The following is a 27,402-nucleotide window of genomic DNA, read 5'->3' on the forward strand; positions in this document are numbered from 1 at the left end:
TGCAGCGGTCGCCCAATCGCCATGGCGGCCACCGGGGCATGCTCGCCACGTGCACTGAACACGCCCAGGCAGTGGGGCAGACGGCTGCGAGGGGGGGAGGGAGAGGTGAGGAGGAGGACGGGGATGATGATGATGATGAACACGTCGGTGGTGATGATTTGTCATCATCAGATGATGATGATGATGATGATGAACACGTCGGTGGTGATGATGTGATCTTTGTCATCATCAGATGATGATGATGATGATGATGATGATGATGATATCTTTTGGATTTCCTAATTAATCATTTAAAAATGTACTTTGTTTGCAGTTGAAAACATTGGTTGTGTGTCATTTCAACGTCAGCCTCAAACTGACCTCAAGCTCAACCTGTCTGCCTCCATTGTTGTGTCCCCCGTCTGATGGCCTAGCCGGTGAGGCGGGCTCCAGGAGGGTCCCGGGCTGGGGAGGCGGCGGGGGGGAGGAGCCGGCCGAGAGCAGCGGAGGGCGGCGGGCGGACGGGAGACGACGCGGAGACGCCGTCCGGCGCGGCGCCACCCCCCGGGGACAAAACGACGACGGTGCCTTTCGCCGACAAAAAAGCCCCGCCCGCTGCCACGCCGGGTCACAAAGAACCCAAGCCCCTCCCCTTGTCCGTCACAGCAGCCGCACCGGAGAACCAGCCGCCCGCCAAATCCCCCTCCCCGAGCACAGCCCAGGTGGCGGGCCCCCAAACCAAGGCGAGGTCACCGGTACCCCCCTCCGCCCGGGGCCGCGGGACCCCCCAGCACAGCAGTGACCCCGGCCGCCGCCGCCGCCGCCGCCACCACCGCCACCGCCCTCGGGAGCAGCACAACACAGGAGAAGGAGAAGGAGGCGCGTGGGAAGGAGCAGGCGTTGCCCCAGCACACGGGGAAAGCCCCCTCGCCCGGGCTGAGGACTGACGCTGCCGTCCCCGGGGCCGAAGAGTGAAACCAAACACCGAAGAGAAGATAGACCAGGCGTGGGACCACCGCGGAGGTTTCTGATTGGCTGCGCGCGCTGGCGGTGTCACCGATGCCGCGGTTTGCTGTCGTGGCGACCGACGTCCCCCTAGGCAAGCTGGCGTAGCCAATCGGAAGCTTTGTATCCGAATGTGTCATGTGTGTGCTCACCACACTGGGGGCCGGGGGGGGGGGGGCGGTGTTGTGACGGTTTGATTTTAGTGTTTGGTTGCTCTTTAAAGGTCTCTGCGAAGGAGGGTTGGAGCAGTGAGGGGACGTGGGGGGGGTTGGGGAGGCAGCATCACTGACACCAGAAACCAGAGGTTGGCTTGGTTGGTGATTTTTCTTGCGTTGGTATGTTTTTTTTTTTTTTGTTGTATCAGTCCAGTCACAATCGAATGCCGTTGAATGTGTGTGTTTGCCAGCGCAATCCCTTTGCACATTACAATGTTCCGCCATGCATTAAGAATTGCAATTGAGTCATTAAGAGTAAGGATCTTTGCGTTGGGCACTTCCACTTGACCATGTGACACATGTCCAGCTGACACGTCAACCGTCTATTGACGTGTCAGCAATTTTCTCTTTTTTTTTGATATGAACCGACCTGAGCCTTGGCTCCTCTGCTTGTGTCTCTGACTCACCCGCCCCAGCCTGCGACGCCGACCACCCTTCTCCTCTGCCTCCACTTCTCCAGGGAGAATTTATTTTTTACTGTCACGTATATCTTTGCCTGCACGTCAGCTGAAATATGTACAAAACATATAGAGGGTATGGGGAGGGGGAAAGTACAAAACCACTGGAAATTACGAAGAAAATGTTTTAAAAAGAGAAAGTGTAAATCCATAACTATACTTGTTTAAGAATTATTAAAAAGTTGATTTATTCGTGTCCTAATTGGTTTGTGGCAAGACTGTTAAAGGAGCAATTCACATGCACACACACTTCCTGAGCTCATATTCTTATAGGCAGTGTTTCATTGCAGACATTTCATATTATAAATTAAATAATTTAATATTGGCTTAAATAGGAGATTTCATTTTGTTCCACCTTTCCAAACCATTTACAAGGGTTTTACAACATGGAGGGAACCATTATGTATCCTTGCCCATTCAAGGAGACCTTAATGAAGATTGTTCTAACAATTTTGTAACTGGATGGCATAAGGTATAAATGCTCCCCCAGGATATTTTGCTAACCATCTGAATTTCATCCCAATAGTTTAACTAATGAACAAAATGGATTTCATGGATCAGATTTTAATCAAAAAAATTAAGTTTACCCTGAATCCCCATTAAACCACAGTACCACATTTCTTCCGTGGTGGGGCATCATTTTAAAAGTGTCCAGTGGCTGGAAGATATACACACAGGGTCAAATTGTGTGGGGAACCATTCATTAATTTGCCAAATGCTTTTAAATCCATTGCTCCCATACGTCAGTCTGGTCTCAGACCCGTGACATTCCGTTTAAGTGATACATTCCATCAAAGTTAAGCTGTTAGGATGGAATTAAACACACAGGGTGGAACCAAAAGCTGGATCAAATAGCTCTTGGCTGGGACATGTATTGATCTTTAACGATTGGCTAGCAAGAGTACTTAAGTTTGATCTATAACATTCTTGGTAGGATCACTATGCACACCCACACAGGCATTGTGTAACAATAAAATAAATAAAAAGATAAATGAAAAGACGTGTTTAAGACTTAAAAGTATGTGGGCAGAAAGTGTCTTAACATTTCAAACATAAAATGGTGTAGTCTACATCACAACAATGCAGAAAAAAAACTGTTGTAAAAAGGAGCTCTCAACACACTAAAGATCAAAATATTTAATCGTTTTTACAAGGCAACCTGCATTTTTACAGGATAAGAACATTCTTAGAACCACTCTGGCTGCAACTTAAGTGAAAACCTGTTGTACTTGACACTGGTAAAAATAAAAATCTTAATCTATGGCTCCTGCAACAACAACTCACAATCTGATTAGCTTTAAATGACATTACAAATGATGCCAGTGCATTCTAGTCACAAACCAGTAGGAACTGTTTGGGCATTCAGTGATGAAACATTTTTAGACAGTTATGCTGGGCCTGAAGGGGCCAGACACAGATGCATCAGCTCTCTTTGGTTTTCAGCATGGAGAGAAAACAAATCGTCTTGAAGGGGATCAGTAAAACGTGGTTCACAACTATCGCTTCCTACTCTATGCACACACTTTTTCTTTATTGCCTTGTCATCAATATCAATGTCAGGATAATATAAAATATTGTTTAATGAATCAAAGAATGAAAAATGTGATGTCACTTAAAAATAGTTATCCTCTAAACTTCCAGTCTCGGTCTTGTAAAGAACTTAGTATTAATTGACAAAATTACAATACAAAAATCAATTCGTATCAGGGAATTACAACCTGTAGAAAATAAATCTCCAAAATGTTTCAGCCTTTTAACAAGTCGCTCAAAGCAACAAATTCAGAAATGGCTCATTTGAAGCAATCAAATGTTACAGTAAATTCAAAATTCCTCAAAAGGCTAATTTTGCGCGCACACACACACACACACACACACACACACACACACACACACACACACACACACACACACACACACACACACACACACACACACACACACACACACACACACACACACACACACGATCCAGTGATAATTACCTCTCTATATACACGATACAATGCCATGACAAAAGTAAACACAGGCAAACAAAATCACCTTAGAAGTAGTCACCCTGTGCACAAATATACAGATTTGGTCATGTGGAGATCTGTAGAGGGATGCTAACATAAGATTAGCTTAATCATTTCACACAGCGTAAATGATGCGTTCTCACCCAATAAATTAAAATATCATAGATTCCCAAAAATATACAACTCTGCTAAAATATATCATTTTCTGACCACCACAAAGACAATGATTTAACATTCGTGTAGCTTTAACAAAATAAGCTTTGAATGCTCGTGCTGAGTTTAAGATTGGAATGGGATTTGATTAACAAATGCTTTCCAGGAATCATTCATTGCTTGGTTTTACACCTCAATACACACTCAATTATTACAAATATCAACAGAACCAGTTAGACTGCATTCAACATCGACAACTAATTGCAGTCCTAAAATGTGTCCTAAAGTCCTAAAACTTGGGGCCTAAAGCTTAAGTGTGAACTTAACATATAGATCATTGTGCATTGGGAATTCTATATCTCTATAGAATTGTCTTAGAACAAGAGGGAAAAGGCTTTTTCAAGATACACTTAGAGAAAGAACGGAGGAAGTTAAAAGAAGGAAGAAATGAACATGGGGAAGAAAGGAACAATAAAAAGGAAAAACCTTCCCTGAAGACATTATAGACCACACGAGTGTAGCCTCTGTGTTTAGATCAGAGAGTAAGGCCCCTTATAGAACAGACACCGCCTTGCATATCTTGGTCCTCTGTCCATCATGGCTAACCGTGAGACAGGTCTTTGTGCTGGCTTGTCTGCCAGGCTGTCCGTCTCTTCATCCATTGCATCATGGAGTATCCTGACCATAAAGTCTGGCTTCAGACACACCAGGTCCAGGGCAAAGACAGACGACAGAGAATGATAAGAGTGGGACAGACCCCTGACAATAGAGAGAGAGAGCGAGTGAACGGGCTGGGACTGCCACTGCAGTCAGTGGCCAGAGACCAAAGCCATCTGGTCCAGTTTCCTGGTCGCAGAGCTCCATACCTCTCCCAGTTCCTCTTGCCTGGGAGAGAGTCCCAGTTCCTCTTGCCTGGGAGAGAGAGTGCCCCATCTGGGGGGATAGAGAGCGGGGGAGCTCTAGGGTGGGCTTGGAGAGCCAGGCAGGCTGTGTGGAGGTGCTAGAGGGTGGCCAGGAGCCTGAGGAAGGAGATGAAGAGGATACAGAAGGACTGGCCCACGCCGAACACCAGCGCCTCCAGAGACATCATGGTCTTCCCCGCTGCCTTGTACACACCAGCGATGGCGGCACCTGTGCACACAGAAAACATGAACCCGTTATTGAGCATGATTTATTATGTTGGGCTAGATTACATGCATGCTGCAGACACTTGATATCTAGATTCTCCAAGTTTTAGAATTTCAACAGCCTATCTCTGGATTTAATGTACACCAATTCCAGAGGTGGACTTGACAACACTTCCTTCCCGCCTTTTTATACGGAGAAACAGGCCTTTTCTGCCTTGCGATCTCACAAAATATAGCGAAATTCAAAGTGCTTGTCTAAACAAGGCCTTTGTCATAGCTCATACAAGAGAGTTGTGTACTACATTGTAACACCAACACAAACTCACTGGTAAGGACACCTCCACATATGGGCCCCACGATGCCCATGAGGAGGATGGCGATGGGCATGAAGCGGGCGATCTTGTGCTGCCGTAGAGTGGCGAGGGCCAGGAGGGCGGCCGGCAGATGGAACACCAGCGATGACACTGCTGCCCACAGAAACACGCCATACCACATCTCTGGGAAGCAAGCGGTCGTCATTAAAGCATTGATGTTCTGTATTATTCTGTATTGAAGTGTGCAGTAGTAGTAACAAACCCTTTCATTATCCTGCTTTGATTATATCCTACTTTTGTAACTTACCAGCACAAGGACTGCTATTACGGACACAGCCTATTACATTATGGAAACTACAGGGTAATTCAGTCGTAACAACATCAACGATACCCATAGTTAGTGTATGAATGCTACTGCCTCACGCGATACTGTGGATTATGCGGAACAGTTGACTACCATATAGCTTCTCTAAAACGCTTTTAAGGCGATTAGCACATTAACTTTGCTCTCACTTTTACTGTGTTGTGTAACGTTAGTGTTTCTACTCTATTATGGATGTTAGAAATATTCCCCTGCGTAAATTAATTTAAAGATACATAGAGAATGCGAACAATCCCATGCAGCGAGGGATGTATAAGCAGAACACATTAGTATACTGCTGCTGAAGCAGGCTAAGTTAGTTCAACAACAACACAAGGAAGCCCTGCGGCTGGGATCTAAACAAACCCATGCTAACGCAAATTAGCATGAAGCTAGTGTCGACCCGTTCTATAAGAGCACACATACAAGTCAAGCCTTGCCAAATCATTAATAATTTATGTTTGGTCACATTTTAGCGAACGATACACACGGTCAATGGGAGGGTGGGGGAAACACCAACACAAGCCTACCTGAGAATTCACTGAGAGATGTGTCGTTGCCTCGATTGGTGCCATTTTGCCTCGGCACCAAGTTTAAACTTAGTATCTGCTGGACAAACCCTATATTGTTGTACCTGTCCTGCATATCTTCCACTTATTCCAGATGATACATGAGGGTAAAGGGTTCAGGGCGTGTAACACCATGAGAGTAGCGGTGATAAATGCTTCAGACGGTGCAGGCTGGTCGCGGGGTGATCGCTCGAGGTGGCTTCGCGGCCCGACTGTCAACATAACCTGGGTGAGCGTCACGGATCACCCGGGCGGTGGAGGTGCGGCGATGGGGTTTATTTTTTATTTTAGTTTTTGGTTTGCTTGGTCTTGTTGTATGTTTTATGATGCGAAAAAACTAAGAATACACTTACAGTGTTGTCATAAAAAAATATAATCGATAAGGGAAGTCAAGTTCTCCGGGGTCATTAATACATATTACCGTGAACTATATTCGTCAAGAAGACAAATCTATGTGGTTAATTTTGCGAAATGAGTTGCTCCTGTAAATAGTTTTGGTAATAATATATAAATGAGTGGCCAAAATTCCGTATTAACATTAACGTTCAGAAGTCTGCAATCAATGTGGACAGTTGGGCTTCCCGTAGTTTAGGTAACAGGAAGTGAGGTTTTGTTATCCCGTTGCGAATACAATGCAAAGAAAGAGCACGTTTTACACTCAAAATACGTGGAAATAGAGATTAAAATAAATAGAGATTTAAATGCAAACTAATTTTGCGTCATATTTTCATATTAATCCATCATTTTTAAGCCGTTAAAATAGCCTGGTTGTCTAACGGCACATGGTTGGTCGGCATTCGTCTGTATTGCCGATTGAATCGCCAATTTACTTATTGCTATTTAATTATCACGTTACACTGCAGGAGATCAAAGATGAACTATTCTGACTACGATTCAGACGGTTATTCGTCAAATGCTGATGCTGACTACGTCCCTTCGGGTAAATATACAGTTTTACATTTGGTTATTGGAGAACCAGACCGTCCGTTTCTGTCTCAAAGCTATCTCATTTCGTTACGTTTGGACTAACTGTTTGACTAGTAGCCTATAACGGTTACCAAACAAGTGATAATCTAAAGTATTACTAAAGTAATAATTTTAACCCCCATCACTGTTCAACTGTGTTGAGTTTTCAGTGGGGCAGATCAAAGGTGGCCCAAAGATGTGTCACCAGATGTGTTCCAGTTATGACTAACCTTATTCTGTTCTCAATTTCATCTCATTGTACCTTTGTCTCTTAACGATGTTTAGCCGACAACCTCAGTGAGGATGACATGAACGAGTGTGTCAAAGAGGACCCACTGGACGAAGTAGACGGTGTGCCACAGACCAGTGATGGCTCCAAGAAAAAGAAGAAGACGAAGAGGAAGGACGACATCCTCGGCATGCGGTGGGTTGGGTTCATGTACCTGACGTAAAAGTTGAGGCGAGTACGTTGTGGCTAACTTAGTACAGTGAGGTTGAAGCCCCTCATCTTGAATGTGATTCACAATGGCAATCGTTGATTTGTTGTCATGTTTTTCCAACATCGCCAGAAAGAGGAAAAAGGGAATACTGAAAGTGGATGGAGATAACGTGGAAGGGAATAATGATGAAGGAACGGTCACAAACGAGAAGGAGGAGGAGCCATGGGTCGTGGTGGCGCCAGAAGAGGTGAAACAGAAGAAGAAGGCAGATGATCTTTGGGCTAGTTTCCTGAGTGACGTCGGAACCAGACCCAAACCATCTGCTTCTCCTGCAGAGCCCAGCAGCACAGAGCAGGTATTTCACAACCTCTGATTGCTAGACTGTGTTGAAATAGATAAAACAAAACATAGTTAGTTTAGTGAAGTAAAGTGAGTGTGGGGTCTCATCATCGTTTGAAGTTACTGGCATAACTGCCTCATTAATAACTGTCTCATTAAAGTCTCATCTCATCTTGAACCCCTAAGCTAAATTAACCGTTTTTAACAAATAGGAGGCTTGGTAAAAAACATAGTAAATCATAATTTTATAAAGGTATAATTGGAATTCAATACAGATATGATGAGGCTAATGCTTATGTTGAAAAGCATATCAACTTAAATACATTGTGTAGCCCAGGCTCTTTCTAGCTATCCTTGTGTGTTCATATACTCCTGTCTCTCTCTCTCCAGGCCGAGGCTTCGTCGCCGAGGAAACCGACGGTATCCGTGGAAACCAAAGCCCCGGCGCCCACTAAGCCTGCAGAGCCATCCACGGTCACCATCACCAAGGTGTTCGACTTTGCTGGAGAGGAAGTTCGGTAGGTGTTTAAATACCCCCCCCCCCTTCCTTCCACCCTCACGTTTTATTACCTGGATAATGTCCTCAAACCGCACAGAACCACTGCACTCTGGGCAGACCCATGGCTCAAACCATTGACGTTAGCAACTAGTATGTATCGGAGCGGATAAACAAAGTGTTTGCGTGTTTGTGTGTTTTAATGGACACCTGCGTGAGAATGCTAGGCAGTTTCAAATATCCTGACATCCAGACAACACTTGAAAGTAATATATACATTTTGGTTCTTCCGCTATGATCTGCTACGGCATCAGAATGGGAACCTGTGATGTAGTGTATTTGGCTGAGCAAGAGCATGCCATATGGGACTACCAACAACCAGCTATGCCCTGCTTCATTCTTTGTTTCAAGCGCCCTCTACTATACTTGGACGAGAATGTCTGCCATGTCCTGTGGCTTTCTAAAAGTGCTGAATTCAGACTGCGGTGGAAACAGACATGCCACCCATTGTTGTACAATTGAAACTAATGGAAAGCTGAGGGACAACACAAAGCAGCAGATTCACAGACATTTTCATTTACATCTACCGGAGTTGTACTCTGTCCTCTGCCAATCCAATATTCAATTAATATTAACAAATAAATAACTTTCTGGGCTAGAGTGATGTAATGATGGCCAGGTGGATGATCGATTTTACTACTCAATTAACAGTAGTTCTATTGACCACTGATTATAATAACAGCTTTTTATATTGTTGTACTTTTAATAATCCATCTCATTGGCTATGCCAAGCCTCCCCACTAGATGGCAATAGAGCTTTAAAGTTCCAAACACATTCCAAGCTTTAATTAAAACCCATTTGCTCAGCTCAGTCCCTTTATTGTTTGCTGAAGCCAGCCAATTCTCAGCGGAAACCCACTTTCCCATTTATGCCTTGAAGAGCTCTTGGCTCTAACTTAAATCCAGTGGATAATGGATTTTATAATGGATGTATCCTGGGCAGACCTGCTGTGCGCTTGTGTGGGTTCCTGTGTGTGTGTGTGTGTGTAAATGCAAATAAGCAAGTAATGCGACTGTGGTTATTTTTGACAGGTTATAAGGGTGACATTAATACCAGGCTAATACAATCTCAGGTACACATTAATGTTAAATCTTCACTGAGTGTTTTTTCTACTTGTCAGCCAATGTAAGGCTGTCCTATAAGCCCTCTGTGGGAGAATCAATCATGCTGAAAAGATGGCGATTTGTCATTCCTGGCAAATATGTGAAAATCAGACACAGGAAATGATGCATGCTGTTTGGAAGGGAAGAGGGGGATACACAGATACCGTCATGGATACGGTAGTCTTAAAGGCTGTCCATGTTTTTGGATGTATTGCTCATGTCTGAAGCAGAATGTGGTTTATTGCCAGTAGGTTACCCATTCAAGCAGTATTGTGAGTATTGTATGTATCTTGTTGCGGTGTGAGGAAGAAATGTTTAATATATAACAAATAATAATTAAACCACATACGTGAATGTCTTACAAATGGGTGTATACCTACTCATGGTGTAAGACCTTTGCATTGCTGTCCTCAAGCATCCCAAGAGATGTGCCAGAGCCTGCCTGTTGAAGCAGTGCATGCAGAATCTATTCTTGGGATTAATGAAGTGCTTTCTCCAAACTATCTGTGCCTCAACTAGTTAAGGGAAACAATATGCAACCATACCCAAGTCCCTTCCCTGCATATTAAAATGTGCCTGGCTGTCACTTAACACAGATGTTTCAGAGTGGAGAAAAAAAACTACAATGCCTAATTATTCAGGAGGGAAGAGAGCAAACAGAGCTTGAGTTAGTTAGTCATCGTTAAATTGATTTTGCTTTCAAATGGTTGCGGTTGTCACCTGGATGAAGACACACACACACGTACACACACACACACACAGGTCAGGCTCTCACATGCTTCCGCTTCGTGTCATGTGGCAAATGTTAATGTAAGTGTTTTGAGGAAATGGGAGAGGAATTCAAATACAGATGGTGTGACTTTGACAGCCTCCCTGGTGCTCATTAGGCCCTGTTACTGGTCGGCAAAGGGACCATTCAGAACCAAACATGGCATGAATCAGGATGAAAGACGGCCCATGGTCCATCACACTCCCACGATGCGCTCCGCTCGCTTCAAAGGGCCTTGGTACACCCAGATCGTCAACAGTCCCATCTCATGTTTTCCAGCATAGTGGTTCACTGGCAAATGACATAGTCTCTAATTACATTCTCCTCCTAACTTCTCCCTTCAACCAAATCCAGGCACAAACAAACAGCACATTTCCTTGACAAATTGTGCATAATTATCGCAGTGTATGATTAGCATATATCATTCAGGGGAAAGCACATCGTTACATGAGTCTGGTGGTGATGGTGGTGGTGGTGGTGGATGGTACTGTAGTCATGCAGTGCAATGGGTAATCGCCCACCATTTGCATATCTACAAGAACATGTACCTATAGAAGGACATATTCAATGCACAAGTGTGTACTGTTTAAGTGTTTATATCTGTGTGTGTATACCATCATTGGAATGTGAGTACTTTTCTGTTAAAGTATGTGTATATAGCTTTCTCGATCATGCTTTTGGACTGCTCTGTGTGCGTTCTTCGCGGCGATTCTAACGTACAGTTAGCCTGGCACCGCAGAAGTCTCATTAAAACATTACGTTGTCACTGTGGACAAGAAGGGGGCAGACCCTTGTGAGCGCGGCGTCTTATTTAAGAGCACTTGACTTAATGCTTTAACTACACAGGGCCCAAATAAGAACTGAGGACGAGAACCCAGAATGTCCTTACTGCCAGTTTCACATTTCATCACGTACAGATTACTACCTAGCCAGTGAAAATATGCTTTGGTTCACCATCCCTGATCCACACCAATCTCGCTCTCTTCCCTTCGCCTCTCTCCTCTCTCTCTCTCTCTCTGCTATGTGTGCGGTGTTCCGCTCTGCTTTGTAATTAAGGCTATGCTGGAATTAGCATAGATCACTTATCATGGAGGGGCCCCGCCTTAAACTGTTCACCAGGTTGATTGATTCTGCTGCTTGGCAGAGGTTTAATGTGAATGTATATAATATGAAAGTTCCCTGGGGGGTGGAGGGGTTGTTGTCTGCTGTATTTATGCTGTTGTTCCATATATGGCCTTGATTTCCTGTGGGGGAAAGCATAGCGTGCCCTAAGCCCCATCCAGGGAACCACTAACCGCATGCAGCTTGTAGGGATTTGAGTGGCCGACTTGAACCGTGATTCGATTACAGTTGTTTGTCAAAACACAATTTGAAGCATATTAAAGTAGTTTGTTTTTCGTACGCTTATTATGAATAATTAGTTATTTTATTGACCTAGAAACCAAGGTGCCCCCTTATCACAACAGACTCGGAGCCAATCTGGTCAGTACACAGTTCACACATATGAATTCATCTTTTGTTTATATTTAAAAATCTATCTATCTATATAATAATAATAATATTAATAGTAACTTTAATTTTGAGCATTTCATGAAACCCAATGACGCAAAAAGGAGAAAATGAAAAAACGAAAAGCATATAAATGAAGCGGCTCCATGGACCTGGATTAAATAACAGGTCTGCTGCTGAAAAGGTCAAAGGGGGAAGACCACCACAAAGCCTGTAAGATCTCTCAGATCTGGGCTGTTAGCATGGTTCAAGGGACCTCCAGAACAGTTTCCTGTCTAGCCGGCCTAATTGGCTGTGTTATTTATTGGAATAATGCCCCAATCAGAAGCACATGCCTGATTGGGGTGTCATGGGTATGCCACCTAAATCACCACAGACTGGATCATACCAAATGAAACTCACTTGGCCTGTAACCGAAAAGTATAAACGTGAATTCATTCAGTACAGTATGGTGGAGAATGTTCTAGGGCTTTAACCCGTGACTTGGGAACACAGAAACACTTTACATTGATTTCATGTAATTTGGCCGGTGAGGTTTCACCTCAAAGCCTCACGCAGTTGCAATATAAACTGAAAGCGCACAGATATGTCTGAAGGCGTGCCCACTTCTCTGATCAGTGCGGAGTGCACAAATTCATCAGCTTGCCTTGTATGAGCAATCTTGTAGGCCTAAAACGTTCGTATGGCGTTTTTGATCAGGGGAAATTGATTGTGAATCAGAACAAGGAAATATCACGCTTGCAGTCTGTCCCTCTGATCCATCCGTTACACAAACAGCCCCTTAAAATGGTTATAATGGAACATGCTTTGCATGGTGAGCGTAACCTCACGCAACACCATGACACAAAGGAACAATGTCTGCAGGTACTGGACGGAAATGACTTCAAAGGGTGACATTAGTTTTAACTGCGTAAGAAGCAAAGATGTCATGATGATATCAGGAATGCACAGCAGGGTTTGTTGAGTTGATGTATTACGGTGTGATGTGTCAGTAGAAATAATGGAATGTATACTTTCCCTCTGTGTGTGACTGATGACTACACTGCGTATCTCTTTATCCCTCCTGGGCGGCTGCCGACAATACCTCGTGTTTTATTTGATGGAAAAATACATTATATTATCTCCATAAATAAATGATGGTGTCTAATTATATGCACGCGTTTCCTTTCTATCTCTCTGTTTGCATGCATGCATGCATCCGTTTCTTCCTCGCACTGCAGGCCCCCCTCCTTCTCCTTCTCGTTGCTATGGTTACTAACGGGTCTGGCGACAATTGGAAAAGTTTGACGAGACTTTGTTCGTGTGTGTTTGAATGTGTGTAGGGAGGGTCTGACATCCTCTTGTTTGTATTATCTATATGTGTTAATAGTGGGAATGTCTTACTTGCTCAAGCAGGGATACAGTTAATAAATTAATAGATGTCATTCAGAAGGGTGATACAGAGGTCTCTACATCAGCCAGGGGACATTCACCCTCTTGAATGGGACGGCAGTATGAAATGCTTTTATAGAGCTGCAATAAACAACTACTTTGATGATTGATTTATAATAATGACCACTGCACAAGTCCCTCTGTGGTTCAGGGATATAAACACGACTCTGAGGACTTCAGTTCCAAAGGACGAGATGCAGCCACTTCAGAGTGGCAGCTAATAATCATTCCATCTGAAAACTCGACTTCAAGATGAGACAACCCAACCCCCCAACCCCCCCCCCCCCCCCCACTATTTAATTTGGTTTATCAGCAGTGGATTCTGTCATTGGAGTAACAACGGGACTGATGAACACGTATATAATATGACTATCATGTTTATCATTCATGTTGACACAATCACAATGAATTACTGGGTTTTACTGGGTCTCACCCTGTTCTCCTTCCCTGGGCAGGGTAACCAAGGAGGTGGCTGCTGGCTCACGGGAGGCCAAGGACTACCTAAAGACCCAGAGTAGCCCACAGGATCCACCACCGCAACAACAACGGCAGCAGAGCTCCACACCTGTCAGACTGCCTGGACTACCTGGACCCAGGTATGTTATATGCATATACATGTACGCGTACACAAGCGCACAAAAATACTCACACAGACAATGGAGCGTACACACAATCTCACTCAATTCTCAATCACTCTGCGATTTAAGCAGATGTCAATATTTATGCATGCGTTTTTTCTCATTCGTTCTAATGATAATCAGCATCAATATCTACACAGTACCTTTCTGGACATTCAAAGCATAAGTCTGACGGAGAATGCAGAAGAGGAGTCAATGAGCTGAAGCAAACTGGGTCTCTGCTTTCCAGCAACACACAATATCCCCATAAGGTGTGGGCATTGGTATGCAGTCTGTGTTTTCGCTTATTAGAGACTGTGTGTTTCTCTGTGACATGAGAGTAATGGTCTACATCTTCTCACTGAAATCACCCCCACACACGCGCGCGCACACCTCTCCCCACATACGAGTTAAAAAACACATTCACTCAAGCAGACAAGTAAATAATGAGATTACAATGTGTGTGTTTGTGTGTGTGTGTGTCAATATCAGTTATTGGAGGAATTAATTTTCTGCTTCAGCTTCCTTTCAAAATGAACCCTTTTGTCACACACAGCTATCAAAACAACAATGATTTTTCCAACCATGCGCGTGTGTGTGTCCGTGTCCACAATCCATTGGCACACATGGACTGGTTGAGAATGACTCCCCTCGTTGGTATGATGGAGAATAATGAATCTGGGTGGAGTCTCCTTTTTCCTCTAAATCCCTAGACAGGAAGTGGGAAATCATCTTCAAGTAGACAGGAAGTACAGTACGTCCTCTACACACAAATCGTTGTGCTGGAGCCACACACACGTGTGTGTGTGTGTGTGTGTGTGTGTGTGTGTGTGTGTGTGTGTGTGTGTGTGTGTGTGTGTGTGTGTGTGTGTGTGTGTGTGTGTGTGTGTGTGTGTGTGTGTGTGTGTGTGTGTGTGGTGCCCAACACAACAGGAAATGGACTTAAGAACCACTCCCTACACTCCGCACACACTCACTCTCATAAACATGGAGTTTCTATTATACCCTATCTGCAGTCTCTATGGGGATCAGTTAATTTCTCAGTGGCAAGCAACTACAGTATAGGATGCCATCCACAATATTTTGGGTGAAGTAAACACTGACTCTATTTAGCAATCATTTTCTCATTTCAATGAATTGTAAATCCCCAAGAGACTGTTGAAAAATTTCCTGATCTTCTGTCATGCTATTAGCGTCAACAATCTCTTTGCAAAACATTTATATATTTGCTTAATTAAATAGGACGCAGTGTCGTTCGAAAGCCGTATGGAACAATGGAGCTTTCGGTTTGAAAGCCCCCTTTGGTGTTGGTTGACTGATCAGTGGATGCGTGAGCCATACCTCAGGCAAACGATGCTTTCTGCAGACGTGACATTATTAGCAATGCCTTCCGGTGTAATTGCCCCTTACCCCGGCCTATCTGTCTGACACACACACACACACACACACACACACACACACACACACACACACACACACACACACACACACACACACACACACACACACACACACACACACACACACACACACACACACACACACACACACACACACACACACACACATTTTCTGTGTGTTTCTGTCGCTTTTAATCCCATATTTTCTCTCTGTCTCTCTTCTCACATACACACGCACACACATTCATTCTCTGTGTGTGTTTCTATCGCTTTTAATCCCATATTTTCTCTCTCTCTCTCTCTCTCTCTCTCTCTCTCTCTCTCTCTCTCTCTCTCTCTCTCTCTCTCTCTCTCTCTCTCTCTCTCTCTCTCTCTCTGTGTGTCTGTGTCTCTCTCCCGTATTCATTTTACCTTGGTTGCTCCTCAGCAGACAGCAGCTCCCCTCCCACCTCCTCTTTTATTCCCGCTCTCCTGCTCTACTTTTTGCTGACGCAGGCCAGCAGTAACTTACACACACACACACACACACACACACACACACACACACACTGTCTCCCTGTCTCTGTCTCTATACACACACGCCGACGCATTCACAAAGCGACCATGCGCTCTAAATGCGGCAGATTTTTCCATTCTGCTGACTGCCTTTGAATAGCTGCACTCCCTCAGTATGAAGAGAACTATGTTGTGTTGTTCTCATTTCCCCCTGTATCACGTCTTACTCAAATCCCAGACATCTGTGACTCGGAAGCTTTCGGGCTACAATTACCTCATCTCTGTCTCTGTATTAATTTAAATCTGCCACAGTCAGGATCACTGCAAGCCGCTTGCATTTACATGCAAATATTCTGTAAAACTAGACGTTTCGTGAAATGCTTTCGTGAAGCTTCCAGAATATGAAGTATTTTGGTGATCAGACCAAATGCTGTCTAGCTACTTCTAGCGCTGACATTATGTTGTGTATTGTAATCTTTATGTAACAAAAAATGTAAGGTATATGCCTATCCGCCTTCTGTAACCTTTTTTTCAGTTTGAAAACCCAGGCACATCTGCTTTTAACTTTCAAACCGCTTAAAATATTTTTGCCAACCATAATGACGCATGTGACTCCTTGTTAATGTATTAATTGCTTATTAAAACAAATTAGTAAACTGTTGGTTTCTGCTTCTCCTGCTGTAATCAGCAGCTGCAGCCCCCTGTGTATTAAGTTGTTTTTATCTCCAGTGGTGTCCTGTAATGGGCATGTCGTGATACACGTACGTCAACGCCAGACACCTGGCCAAGAACTAATCCACTTGAGTTTTGCCGAACATAGCGCCTTTAGCTAACTTTGTTATGATATCCTTTGGCAGATATCATGGAGACATTTATTTAAACGGCAGCTGAAGCTGATCTTCGGACCGATCTTTAAGGATCGGAAACCATGCCGGAATCGGGCTTTGCGGCTTACCTGTTAAAAACAAAAGGTTTCACACGTCTACGAGTGTAGCTCGGATTTTCAAAGGTTTTATTTTCAGAATGAGTATTAAGTTATAGTGTATAATATTATGTTATAGTGTAAAGTTTAGGATGCTTTTTGCGTTTTTTGGACGTTGTTATAAGGTCGCCCTAGTGCTAAAAGGGAAATTGTTTGCTTTTAGCACTACGTTAGAGATGGTTAAGTTGAGGTTATTACTTAACATAGAGGTTGGTTTAGTTGGGCTCAGGGTCAGTAATGATGTAGATCTCAGTTAGTCTACCCTCTGGTTTGTGAATGTCCCATTCCCCCCCCCCCCCCAGGAGATGCCAAACAAATATATGCACTTTAGTGTGGTATTCTGGCCTCAGTTCACTGGCTCACACACACCTGGTTGTGAGGTACTGCGTGGTCCTCAATCGATCCCACAACCGGGGGGGGGGGGGGGTTGGTTGCGTGGGCCTGCGCTGCTGCGCGGTGTTTGTTTGCTGTTCATCTGTATTGCTGTATTGATCCCAGGGCTGACGGAGGTCTTTGGCAGACGCTGATTGGTTTATTGATCACTCTGCACCTCCTTGTGGGTTCGCTGCCGCCTGACATGACATTGGCCACGAGCACATTGACCCCCCCCTCCCCACACACACATGCACATACGCATACACGCACGCACGCACACACACGACCATCATGCTTGATGCTTGATGATATACATAATTGTGTTGTTGTCTCTCTTGACCCTGTTCCTTTACCTCTGTATTTAGAAAAAGAAATGTCACTTCACAAACGTGTGTGTGTGTGTGTGTGTGTGTGTGTGTGTGTGTGTGTGTGTGTGTGTGTGTGTGTGTGTGTGTGTGTGTGTGTGTGTGTGTGTGTGTGTGTGTGTGTGTGTGTGTGTGTGTGTGTGTGTGTGTGTGTGTTTCAACCCAATGAAAAGCTGGACTCCTGTTGTAAATTTAATGACACACACATCCAATAAATGACTCGTAAAATCCTATCCACTGTTCCAGTGTGGGTTGTGTCTGGTGTGAGGCCTTTGCTGCTCTGCCTGAGTGGCTAGCAGAATGACTAACTAGCACACGACCGGAACTTCAAATCATGGTGCATATAGGGCTCTCCGGTGTGGGGAGATGAGCCGGCCTACTGGCTGCTATGAGTTCTTCTTCCTGATGATGTGGGTGATCGTGAATTGGTTTTGAACGCAATTTCAGTAGTACACCGATTTTGGAGTGCAGATAGGATATGTAGTGTGATTCCATATACGTATATATATATTGCAATTCTTAAAAGATTGTGATATGTTATTGCAATATTCTTTTCCCTGCAATCATATCTTCTGTGGTTTAACATATGGGTTGAGTGCGTGGGTTTTGGGTTCGACCAGACGCCATGTTTCTTTCAAACGAATGTGACCATAGATTGTGATGCCAATACCAAATCCGATAGGCCAATACACTATAGAGGCCTCTATAGACGGTTCCACTTGCATCAAATGTAGGTGTCTGGCAACTTTCTTTGATACGTTTACAAAGAACCATGTATACATTGTCATACCTGATGATCCAAGCATTGCAGAAGCAACGTTTGACATTACTCCCGGGAATATTTTTCTGTCTTCCCGTCACCCTATCCCTACGGCTTAACATTTGTACACATCAGGTGTTTCCTTCTGCATCTGTACCTGGCTCTGTGTGTATGTCGTTAGCCTCCCGCCTGATGCTGCATTTTAAACAGGGGCTGAATGCAACCCGCATCGCAGCTCCCGCCTGCCAGAGCTGCCACCATTGATCTGGATGCGGTGCGACTTACAGGAAGTCGGGTCGGTGTTGTGTGTCGGTTACTCCGGCGTTTCAGTTTGAATGTACGTCCTTTTTTATTTTTCTCGATTTTTTTTTTTCTTTTTTGCTTTCTGTCCGTCCACACTGAAACAGCGTTTTCATCCAGCAGAAAGACTTTCAAAGAGGCTTTCCCCAGTGTATACACTACTGCACACTGCGCTGTAGTGTAGTCAGGGAAAGAGCATGGAAACTGAGGGTTTGGAGAACGGGACTGAAGCTGTGACTGAAACACGGGGCACTCGAGTGTAGCCGGATGGCACTTTGGAAACATGGCTGAAAAACATGTATGGGCCGAAAATGATGATCCACTCTGTGTTTTTCCAATATTTCACATTTGTGTGCTGAGGCGAACGATTCATGTATTTCGTAATTTACTTTTTCCCCACAATAGGACTGCATGTGCCGTATTTCTTTTTATACAGAATATCGGTGGAAAAAGCTCTGTTATCACTAGAGGCATCGATCAGCCATTCCAGTCTCCGGTATCAGCCTCTGTACCTGTTGGGCTGAAGCCAGACGCAACGAAGACAATGAACAAGCCTTCAGGGACGCTGTTCCCTGCTCTTCTTTACACTCTGCTGCGCCTGATTGGAACACCGGCATGGGGAGGGGCTGGCAGTTTTCTAATTAGCAAGTTGATTAAATCTGTAATCAGGGAAGGCTTGGCAGCATTAACCATCCTGATTGGGTAGTGAGCGTTCCATGGATATTTAATATGCAGCCCCGCAAAAAAAAAAGTTTTCCCTGCGTCGGGGTCAACTTTTTTTCCCTGTGCATATAGAGACCGACAATCCTCATGTATGTGTGTGTGTGTGTGTGTACCAGTCAGTTTCACACGGATAACATATCTGTTTCTGGCCGGGCCGTCTCGTGCTTTTCCCACCACGGCTCTCGGTACGTGCGTACGTGTGCATGTGTGTCCCTTCAGAGCCCTCGGCATCTGGTGTCTTTAACCGTGGGAATACCGTAATGCGCACAAGCATAAGCATGTTTTTGTTTATTTTATACCGCCAGAAACATATGGCATGCTAATGAACGCAGTGCATGCAAGGGTGTGTGTCCGGAAGACGCAAACTTGGCAAGTTAACAATGCTAATGGGTGACACTATAGCCAATTAGCAAGGTGGGCTAATTTATCAGATTGTCTTTTTAGTTTTCTTGTTTGCGCCGATCTATGTCCATGTATTTCTCCGTAGCCTCTAAATATCACTGAGCACGAGCAAGAAAATTTAATTCTATAAATCGAATAAAATCCTCCATAAATCCTAATGCACACACTTTATTGTGTAGAAAAAAAAAAGCTTTTTAAACGAGGATGAGAATTCATCCAAAAGCGCTTCTTCCGATGTTCACATCAAACACACACCAGGCCACTGTTTCTCAACGAGCACGCGTTATTATTTGAGATCCACTTGAGCCTGTAGGGATGAGCCCGTGTGCTTCTGTGCTGTCCCAGGTACCGCACACCAACACCACAAGACACCCCCGAGTGTGGGAACCTTTTTTAGACCAATATAAAATCACAGCAGCTGACTTCTCTCACAGAGCCCTTTCCACTGCGTCCACATCAAGCTCAACCCTTTTCACCAGGACGCGCAGCAATATGGCTCAGAACGCCCCAGTATGCCGCTTCCTCCCGGAATGAAGGGAATAGCAGATTGAAACGTGGAGGAGGCAGCTGTGGCACACCAAAGACCGATGCAGGCTTCTCTTCCTCCTCTCTCCTCATCTGTCTCTGTCTCACATTTTAGAAGCTCACGATTTCATTAGCATGTTCTCACATTGTTCTCGCCTTCTCTTTTTATCTCTCTTTATCTCTGTGACTGTTTCTCTCGGTCTCTCTCTCTCACTGTCTCTCTCTGGCTTTCTGTCTGTTTTTATCTCTTTTATCTCTCTTTCTGTGTCTCTCTCTGTCTCTTTCTCCCTCTCTCTGTCTGTCTGTCTGTCGGTCTGTTCCGCATAGTGGTGGGAACAGATACACAGCTGGCCATGTAAGGCGCAGCGTGGCATCAGAGAGAGTTAGTATGTGTAGCGTGGAGCAGGTGTGCAATTGTGAATTATGGAGTCTGAGCTCAAAGAGCCGGCAGCCCATTGTTACTGTATGATGTATTCTTCTCCTAATCATTTTAATTCACATACTTCACTACGGTGGATGGTTATGACCATGTCCATTTTGTCCATAGCACTGATGAGATTTGGCTAATTCTGCAGTCTTGGATTCTCTTTTCACCGCCATCCTTTGGTCATGGCAGAGTTTATCGACACGCTACCCGACATGTCCAATTTCCATCACATTGGATTGTTGCGGCCATTTTCAAACAACTGCCTGATTATCCTACCATTAAGTAGGGATCGTGTGTGTGTGTGTGTGTGTGTGTGTGTGTGTGTGTGTGTGTGTGTGTGTGTGTGTGTGTGTGTGTGTGTGTGTGTGTGTGTGTGTGTGTGTGTGTGTGTGTGTGTGTGTGTGTGTGTGTGTGTGTGTTATGCTTACCGGCGCACACACAATTTGATAAACAATTGTAATTTATTTGAAATCAAACTAACATTAAATGTCTGGGCCATGCATAGTGTTGATAAGAGATGGAATATTTGTTAACGGCGTCACCTCGTTAGGAATTGTAATCGGATCTCAGCCGGCCTGGTCTGTCTCAAAGTGATACTTTGTGTCTGGAGTTTTCAAAAGAACACAGGTCTGCGTTCTTTGACCTCTGCAGTGGTGATACTCCTCCTCTTCTCCATCTTGACAGCACCCCAGTGGTCTGTGTTTGTAGACTCTCCAAGTGCTGTCTAAGTAGGTGCGTTGACGCGGCACAGCAAGGGCTTGGCGCTCACAGTATGAGCCTGTATCCAGCAGCAATTATAACCCCCGGCTAGTGGCTGACCATAGCTAGCCTCGGCCCCTGTTACCGTCCATCCAGTCCAGTGTCTGCACCCTGATCGTTACCCAGTCTCAGTGTGAGCAACATATACGCGCGCGTGTGCACCAGAGACAAGCTGTTGTACGCGTTACATGGGAGAATGCGTTCGCAGCATGTCATAGCAGCCTGCAAATGGCGTGGAACATGATACAAACAGTGTCATTAACTAAAGGGCTGATCACGTCTGTGTATGTGTGCATGCACACACACACACACACACACACACACACACACACACACACACACACACACACACACACACACACACACCTACCTACCTTCCCATGCCCCCACCCCCCATGTAACTCCAGGAAATTGAAGGAGACCCAGACATCAAGGTCAGCTTCCTCACACCGTTTTATGTCCATGCTTGTTATGGCCTTTTCCTCTCCTGGTTTTCCCTCACATGGCTTTTTTCTAGTCGCGCTGTAGGAAATGAAAGCCGAGCAGGCATTTTACAGCCGAGCAGGCTCCACATATCTTAACGTCGCTTCCCTTTTGAAGCGATGCAAAGAAAGTTCAGCCCAATAACGTCTTACTTTGTCTTCTTGCCAGTGTGCACTTGCTTGTTTCTCTTTCAGAAAGGGTCTACTTTTTCGGACTTACTGGAGTATCCATCACAACGCTGACCACCCACCCACCCCCCCCCCCACCCACCCCCCCCCCCTCGTTTCACCTGCTTGATTAAAACCACGCAAACGTATCCAAAATCCATCCGAAAACTTAAGTGGGCCGTCCGTCGGTCCTGGCATGTAGGTCAGATCTTGGTGAGGTGCACGTGGCCGAGTGCCGCGGCCACCATGGGCGACATGCACCCACCGCCGGTAGCAGGCACAGGATGATAGCACTCAGCCGAATAACTCTTAATAATTCGAACCCGTCCCTATTTTGTTCAGTGGTTGAAAGTGATGGAGGACAGAAATCTGTAATTTACTTCCAAGTATTTTATTATTGGTTATTATGAAGCACCGGAAAATGATGTTTATTAACCAATTGAGCGCTGTGAAGCCAAAAGACCACCATCATCACAACAACAGTAATATCTGCTGCGCTCAGGCCTCTGACCAATCCACGCGTCTCAACTGCTTATTTTAAATACCACCTTCTGGAGACGCTGCGACCGTCATCGCCATAATCGTCGTTGGCTCCGTGAACAATCGGTGGCCAGCAGCTGGGGCCCCCGGGCCCCCCCCACCCACCCCCGTGAGGCCCCTCTCCCAGGCCCCTCTCTCTGAGCTCCTCGCGGCGTGTAATTCCATGTTCTGCGCTTCCCCGCTGGAAGGCCGTGGCGAATACATTCTCCCCAGCTGGTCCCGGCGGAGCGGCGTCCCCACAGCCGCCGCCGCCGCCGCAAACAATCTGCAGGGAATGGAAAAGAGATCGGCCTCCCCTCTCCCACACACACGCACACACGCGCGCGCACACACGTCAGACAAATGTTGAGACCCCGTTTTGTACACGCACGCTCGCACATACATGCGCACACGCACACGCGCTGAAAGGGGATAAAAGCCAAAGCAGATGGGCTTGTGCACACCGTGACCAAAAAAAACGCCCCGTAGAAGCCCCGATTCTATAAGGTCGGTCGGTATGGTCGCTTCCGTACGGCTGAGTGACATCGTACTCAAGTGTAACATACACTGACCTCGACGTAACCTGGATAACACAGGATTCGAACAGCGCTTCTATATGATAACACTGTTATTGTATGTTTTGGTCGTATGAGATTGTGCATGAACACAGACAGTCGGAGCGGTTCAAGCCTTCACCCGTAGTCACGCTACAGTTGGCATCTTGTGCGGGGCGCAACGCCTAGCCTAGCGCCTCCTGTCATGTCCACCAGGCCCTGACCTAACCATGTGTGTCTTTTTGTTTGTTTGTCTGTTGTTTTTTTCCCAGCGTGAAGCGGCCGACGGGCATGTCCGGCATCCTGGGCCAGATCGGGGGCAAGAAGCAGAAGATGAGCACCCTGGAGAAGTCCAAGATGGACTGGGACACGTTCAAGTCTGAGGAGGGCATCACGGAGGAGCTGGCCATCCACAACCGCGGCAAGGAAGGGTGAGGAGGCAGGGCAGTGGGTGTGCTCGCTAGGGGTTCAGTTCAAGCTTTGTGGCAGAGTCAGAGGAGGCTTAGAAAACAGCGGAAGAACGATAAAACTGAAGTTACCGTGGCTACTCATCTCCCATGTTAAATGTATCCTCCATAAAGCGACTTACGCCACTGCCTCCGAAATATTTAATGTGCCCCCTAAAATGAGGGCAGCAGACGAAGGAGGCAAAGTTAATTGTTCCGAATATCTCAAAGAAAATGCCTCGGGTATTATCCGGGCTTCAGTCGTAAATCACCAATACATCTTTTTTAAATTACCCCAACGTTTCCTGCCTGGGATTAATAAGGTTGATCTTGTCTTTTAAATTAAACCATTCCTCCGCCGAAACTTGGGTTTGCCTACACCCCAAAAAAAAAAATCCTCAATGTTGTGGAATGATTACATGCTGATTTCAGTTGTTCATATAAAACGTGTTATATGGGGAGGCTTGAGATTTAGACCAGTGCAGACCCTTTTCATCATCGTTCACGGGCGTAAATCTTGTGTCCTTCCTTCCATCACACTGATGATTAAATGGTCTTAATTTGTTTGTGTCTCTCAAATAAATGGCTAGGTGGAAACCTGGGAGGCTCTCCCTCCGTGGGTCGGCTTCTGAGTTGTCAAATAGAAGGATAATAAGAGGAAGAATATATTGGTTATAATGTCTAGTCGTTCTATCACTCGACAAGAGACAGAAGAAGATGAAGAAGAGGAGGAGGAGGAGGCGTGGTCCTTCATGGGATGCTGTCTGACCCGGATTAATTTTAAAAGTTGGGGAGAGAGGATCATATAAAAAGAAAGAAAGATGAGGGGAATGAGGGATGGTTTCGGGCGACAGATGAATATAGGAGAGAGAGAGAGGGAGAGGAATGGAGATGAGCGGATATGAGAAGAGGGAGGCATCATTTCACCCTCTTCTGGCGATGCTAATTAACCTTGACATCATCGTTCGGTTACCAGGGGCAACTAGGGGCCACATGACTCAGCCCACTGAATCCAATCGACACGAGACACACTGTGTGTGTGCACACACGCTCACACAAACACGCACACACGCATACCCATGTGTATTCGCAAATAAAATTTGACAATAAACCCACACTCCAAGTAATGCAAACACAAACACATCATCGTGTGTCTTCCCCAAAGTAAACACGTTTGCATGCGCGACGTTTCGTCAGACCCGGGGGCAAACTGCAGAATACGACAGGCGACACGTACACATTAACGATGGGTAATGCATGCAGACAAGACCCAAAGATGGGGAATGAGCCAGACGCATGCAGGCGGGCTGTCACACCGGAGTATCCATGCACTGAGGGTGTGTGTGTGTGTGTGTGCCTCCACTGTCCCTTGAGTTACTCTATATGCCCACGTTTCATTTCATCCTGCAGACAGGACCCCGTGCCTTTTTAAAATAAAGGATTCCACGCACTCGACCCCAGTCACACTCTGTCAAACACATTGCATTGATTTTAATTGCTTGCTGGTGACATGGGGGTCTTTGTCGACAAATATATCAACGGAGTGTAATTCTTCACAGAAAATGTGACGGTTTAATGAAATTGGCTACTGTGGTTTAGCGACAACCCTTGTAATCATCTACAAAATGCCCACCGTGTTACAATAGCACATGAAAAGATGATTTGCTCAGCTTTCTACCATTTTAGTCATAAAGTTTTGTAAAGTTACTATCATAGCTGGCTTATCATCCACCACTAGCTACTCAATATCAGGCAGATGCATTTCTCTGTATATAAATAGCAGCTAATCATGTCCTGAAGTGGTGACTGTCTAATTATTTGTCTATTGTCCTCCAAAGTGATGGCAGCATAAATTTATAACAATTTAAATCACACACAAACCATAGAAGGATATGCACCAAATAAGACAGTGGTTTTGTAAACAATAATGATTTGTATTTTTATTTTTGGCCAAAGAAATATTTGGGATTTGTAACGACAATCTCTTGAGGTGGATATTTGGATTCAACATTTCAGCCCAGTTAAATGATCTTCCCATGCGCTAACTGTTCTCACAAACCCACACGGGCCAGCCAATGAATGGCACTGGTGAACCAATGTTGGCCCGAGCCTCACATAATTACTGAGCCCTAAATTAGAGAGCAGCGTTGTCAATGTCAAGCTACAGGCCGGAAAAATAAAGCAAAAAGTAAAAATTACTTCTGCCGTATATCTCTGGTTTTTACTGGCTGGGACACCGGGACTAATCTGGTCTCAGCCTGGAAGTGATGGCTTTTTCAAAAGAGCTCGTAAGTCAAATATACGTTTATCAAAATACTGAAGTATGAAAGACGGAGAGCAACACAGAACAAGAGCTTTTGAAAGACACAGGACTGCTGTGTATTTAATTGATGGAGGGAAGATGGAGTTGGATGGAGTAACTAAGCTACATTACATACTGCCGAGGCTGAAAATGCTAGTAGCTTCTGTTGTGCTCTATAATGTGTTTTCCTGTGTGTGTGTGTGTGTGTTTAGGTACGTGGAGCGGAAGAACTTCCTGGAGCGCGTCGACCATCGACAGTTTGAACGCGAGAAAGAAGTTCGGCTCACCAACATGAAACGATGACGGAGAGCCTGACTGTGTACACACACACACACACACACACACACATAGCCATGCACAAACACACACTAAATGACACACGCACACTATGACTAGAATAACACACACACTTACCCTTCACCAAGGGAACAGAGTGAACCAGATGTTTTGATGTCACGGTATCTCGTTCTCATTCTATCTCTGCTCTACTGTGTGTGTGTGTGTGTGTGTGTGTGTGTGTGTGTGTGTGTGTGTGTGTGTGTGTGTGTGTGTGTGTGTGTGTGTTGAAATGGCAGCCCTGGGCTCGCTATGGTCGTAAAGACAGATTGTGAGATAGATTCGCCTCTCTTTATTATGGATATAAAGAGGATGTTTTTTCCCCTGTTATGTTTTCTGTTGTCATTCCCAGAGCCTTATTCATTTCCATGCACTCTGGTTTCAGGTGTTCAATAAACACAAGGATGCTTTTAACTCTTGTTGTTGTTTTTCTAAACCAGTCAGAGAATGATGAATATTAATTTACTTTTAAGTACAATACAGTGTTCTTCGTTGTAGCTGTGGATCATGCGCTGGAAGACGGCCATGGCCCATAATTGCCTGAAAATTTAAATTATTAATCAGGAACATTATTTCGACAACGGGTCAGAAAATATAATGATGACCCTCTGTGTTAATTCACTGTGTCACTTAAGTTTAAGGAGATGAATGATGAGGTAGGAAGTTTCAAGGTATTCGTCTGCGCTGTGAGACTGTTCCAGAAGTCCTGACAGCAAACGCTCCATTGAACAAATCGATCATCGAAGTTAGCGACAGCTAGCCTGGTCCTACCAGTCTATCATGCGTAATCTTTTCCCTCCCTGTCCTTTAGGGCTGGCTCTCGCTAGGCTAACCGGGAGCCAGAGCTAAACAAACTTAAACAGATTGTCCCCTGGTTTAAATTGAGACGTAACCATAGAACCAAACCCTTGTCTTGCAGAAAGAGGGAGCTTTTAGAGTGGGAAAAGCATCGTTCTCACTGTCGATTCATGGGGAAAACCATACTCCTTTGAAGAGGGGGATGAAGAGGGCTTCAGAAACTCATTATAGAAGAGACTATGCTTGTCCAAGTGTTTATTTGTGTCCATTTGTCAGATAAAACCTGAAAGTCAGAGATTCCTAGTCGACTGTGATGTTGATGGGAGTGTAATGATTAATTGCTCACACTAAGGTCTA

The 27,402-nt window shown here is 45.0% G+C and overlaps 2 protein-coding genes across 2 annotated transcripts; one reads left to right on the plus strand and one right to left on the minus strand.

The window, feature by feature from the left end:
• Positions 1 to 2,779: 2,779 nt before the first annotated feature.
• Positions 2,780 to 6,398, minus strand: tmem170a (transmembrane protein 170A). Its single transcript, XM_084477941.1, has 3 exons — positions 6,158 to 6,398; positions 5,279 to 5,449; positions 2,780 to 4,956 (listed from the first exon to the last, which is right to left on the minus strand). Exons 1-3 carry the CDS (start codon positions 6,270 to 6,272, stop codon positions 4,826 to 4,828), a joined length of 417 nt encoding a protein of 138 aa, XP_084334067.1. The 5' UTR covers positions 6,273 to 6,398; the 3' UTR covers positions 2,780 to 4,825.
• Positions 6,399 to 6,817: 419 nt separating this feature from the next.
• Positions 6,818 to 26,620, plus strand: cfdp1 (craniofacial development protein 1). The gene is made up of 7 exons (XM_084477432.1): positions 6,818 to 7,136; positions 7,448 to 7,586; positions 7,732 to 7,957; positions 8,332 to 8,459; positions 13,766 to 13,906; positions 23,436 to 23,594; positions 26,124 to 26,620. Exons 1-7 carry the CDS (start codon positions 7,070 to 7,072, stop codon positions 26,212 to 26,214), a joined length of 951 nt encoding a protein of 316 aa, XP_084333558.1. The 5' UTR covers positions 6,818 to 7,069; the 3' UTR covers positions 26,215 to 26,620.
• Positions 26,621 to 27,402: the final 782 nt, after the last annotated feature.

The sequence above is a fragment of the Micromesistius poutassou genome (assembly GCF_964030765.1).
Source record: "Micromesistius poutassou genome assembly, chromosome: 13".
Taxonomy (NCBI): Eukaryota; Metazoa; Chordata; class Actinopteri; order Gadiformes; family Gadidae; genus Micromesistius; species Micromesistius poutassou.

What these genes read in the sequence shown, in the direction of transcription:
- tmem170a (XM_084477941.1), bottom strand. Translation starts at nt 6,272, where the DNA reads ATGCAGGACAGGTACAACAATATAGGGTTTGTCCAGCAGATACTAAGT. An exon ending in ATCTCTCAGTGAATTCTCAG is followed by an intron (nt 5,450 to 6,157) that starts GTAGGCTTGTGT and finishes CTTGCTTCCCAG; the next exon opens with AGATGTGGTATGGCGTGTTT. An exon ending in ATGTGGAGGTGTCCTTACCA is followed by an intron (nt 4,957 to 5,278) that starts GTGAGTTTGTGT and finishes CTGTGTGCACAG; the next exon opens with GTGCCGCCATCGCTGGTGTG.
- cfdp1 (XM_084477432.1), top strand. Translation starts at nt 7,070, where the DNA reads ATGAACTATTCTGACTACGATTCAGACGGTTATTCGTCAAATGCTGAT. An exon ending in GACGACATCCTCGGCATGCG is followed by an intron (nt 7,587 to 7,731) that starts GTGGGTTGGGTT and finishes CAACATCGCCAG; the next exon opens with AAAGAGGAAAAAGGGAATAC. An exon ending in CCTGGACTACCTGGACCCAG is followed by an intron (nt 13,907 to 23,435) that starts GTATGTTATATG and finishes TTTTTTTCCCAG; the next exon opens with CGTGAAGCGGCCGACGGGCA.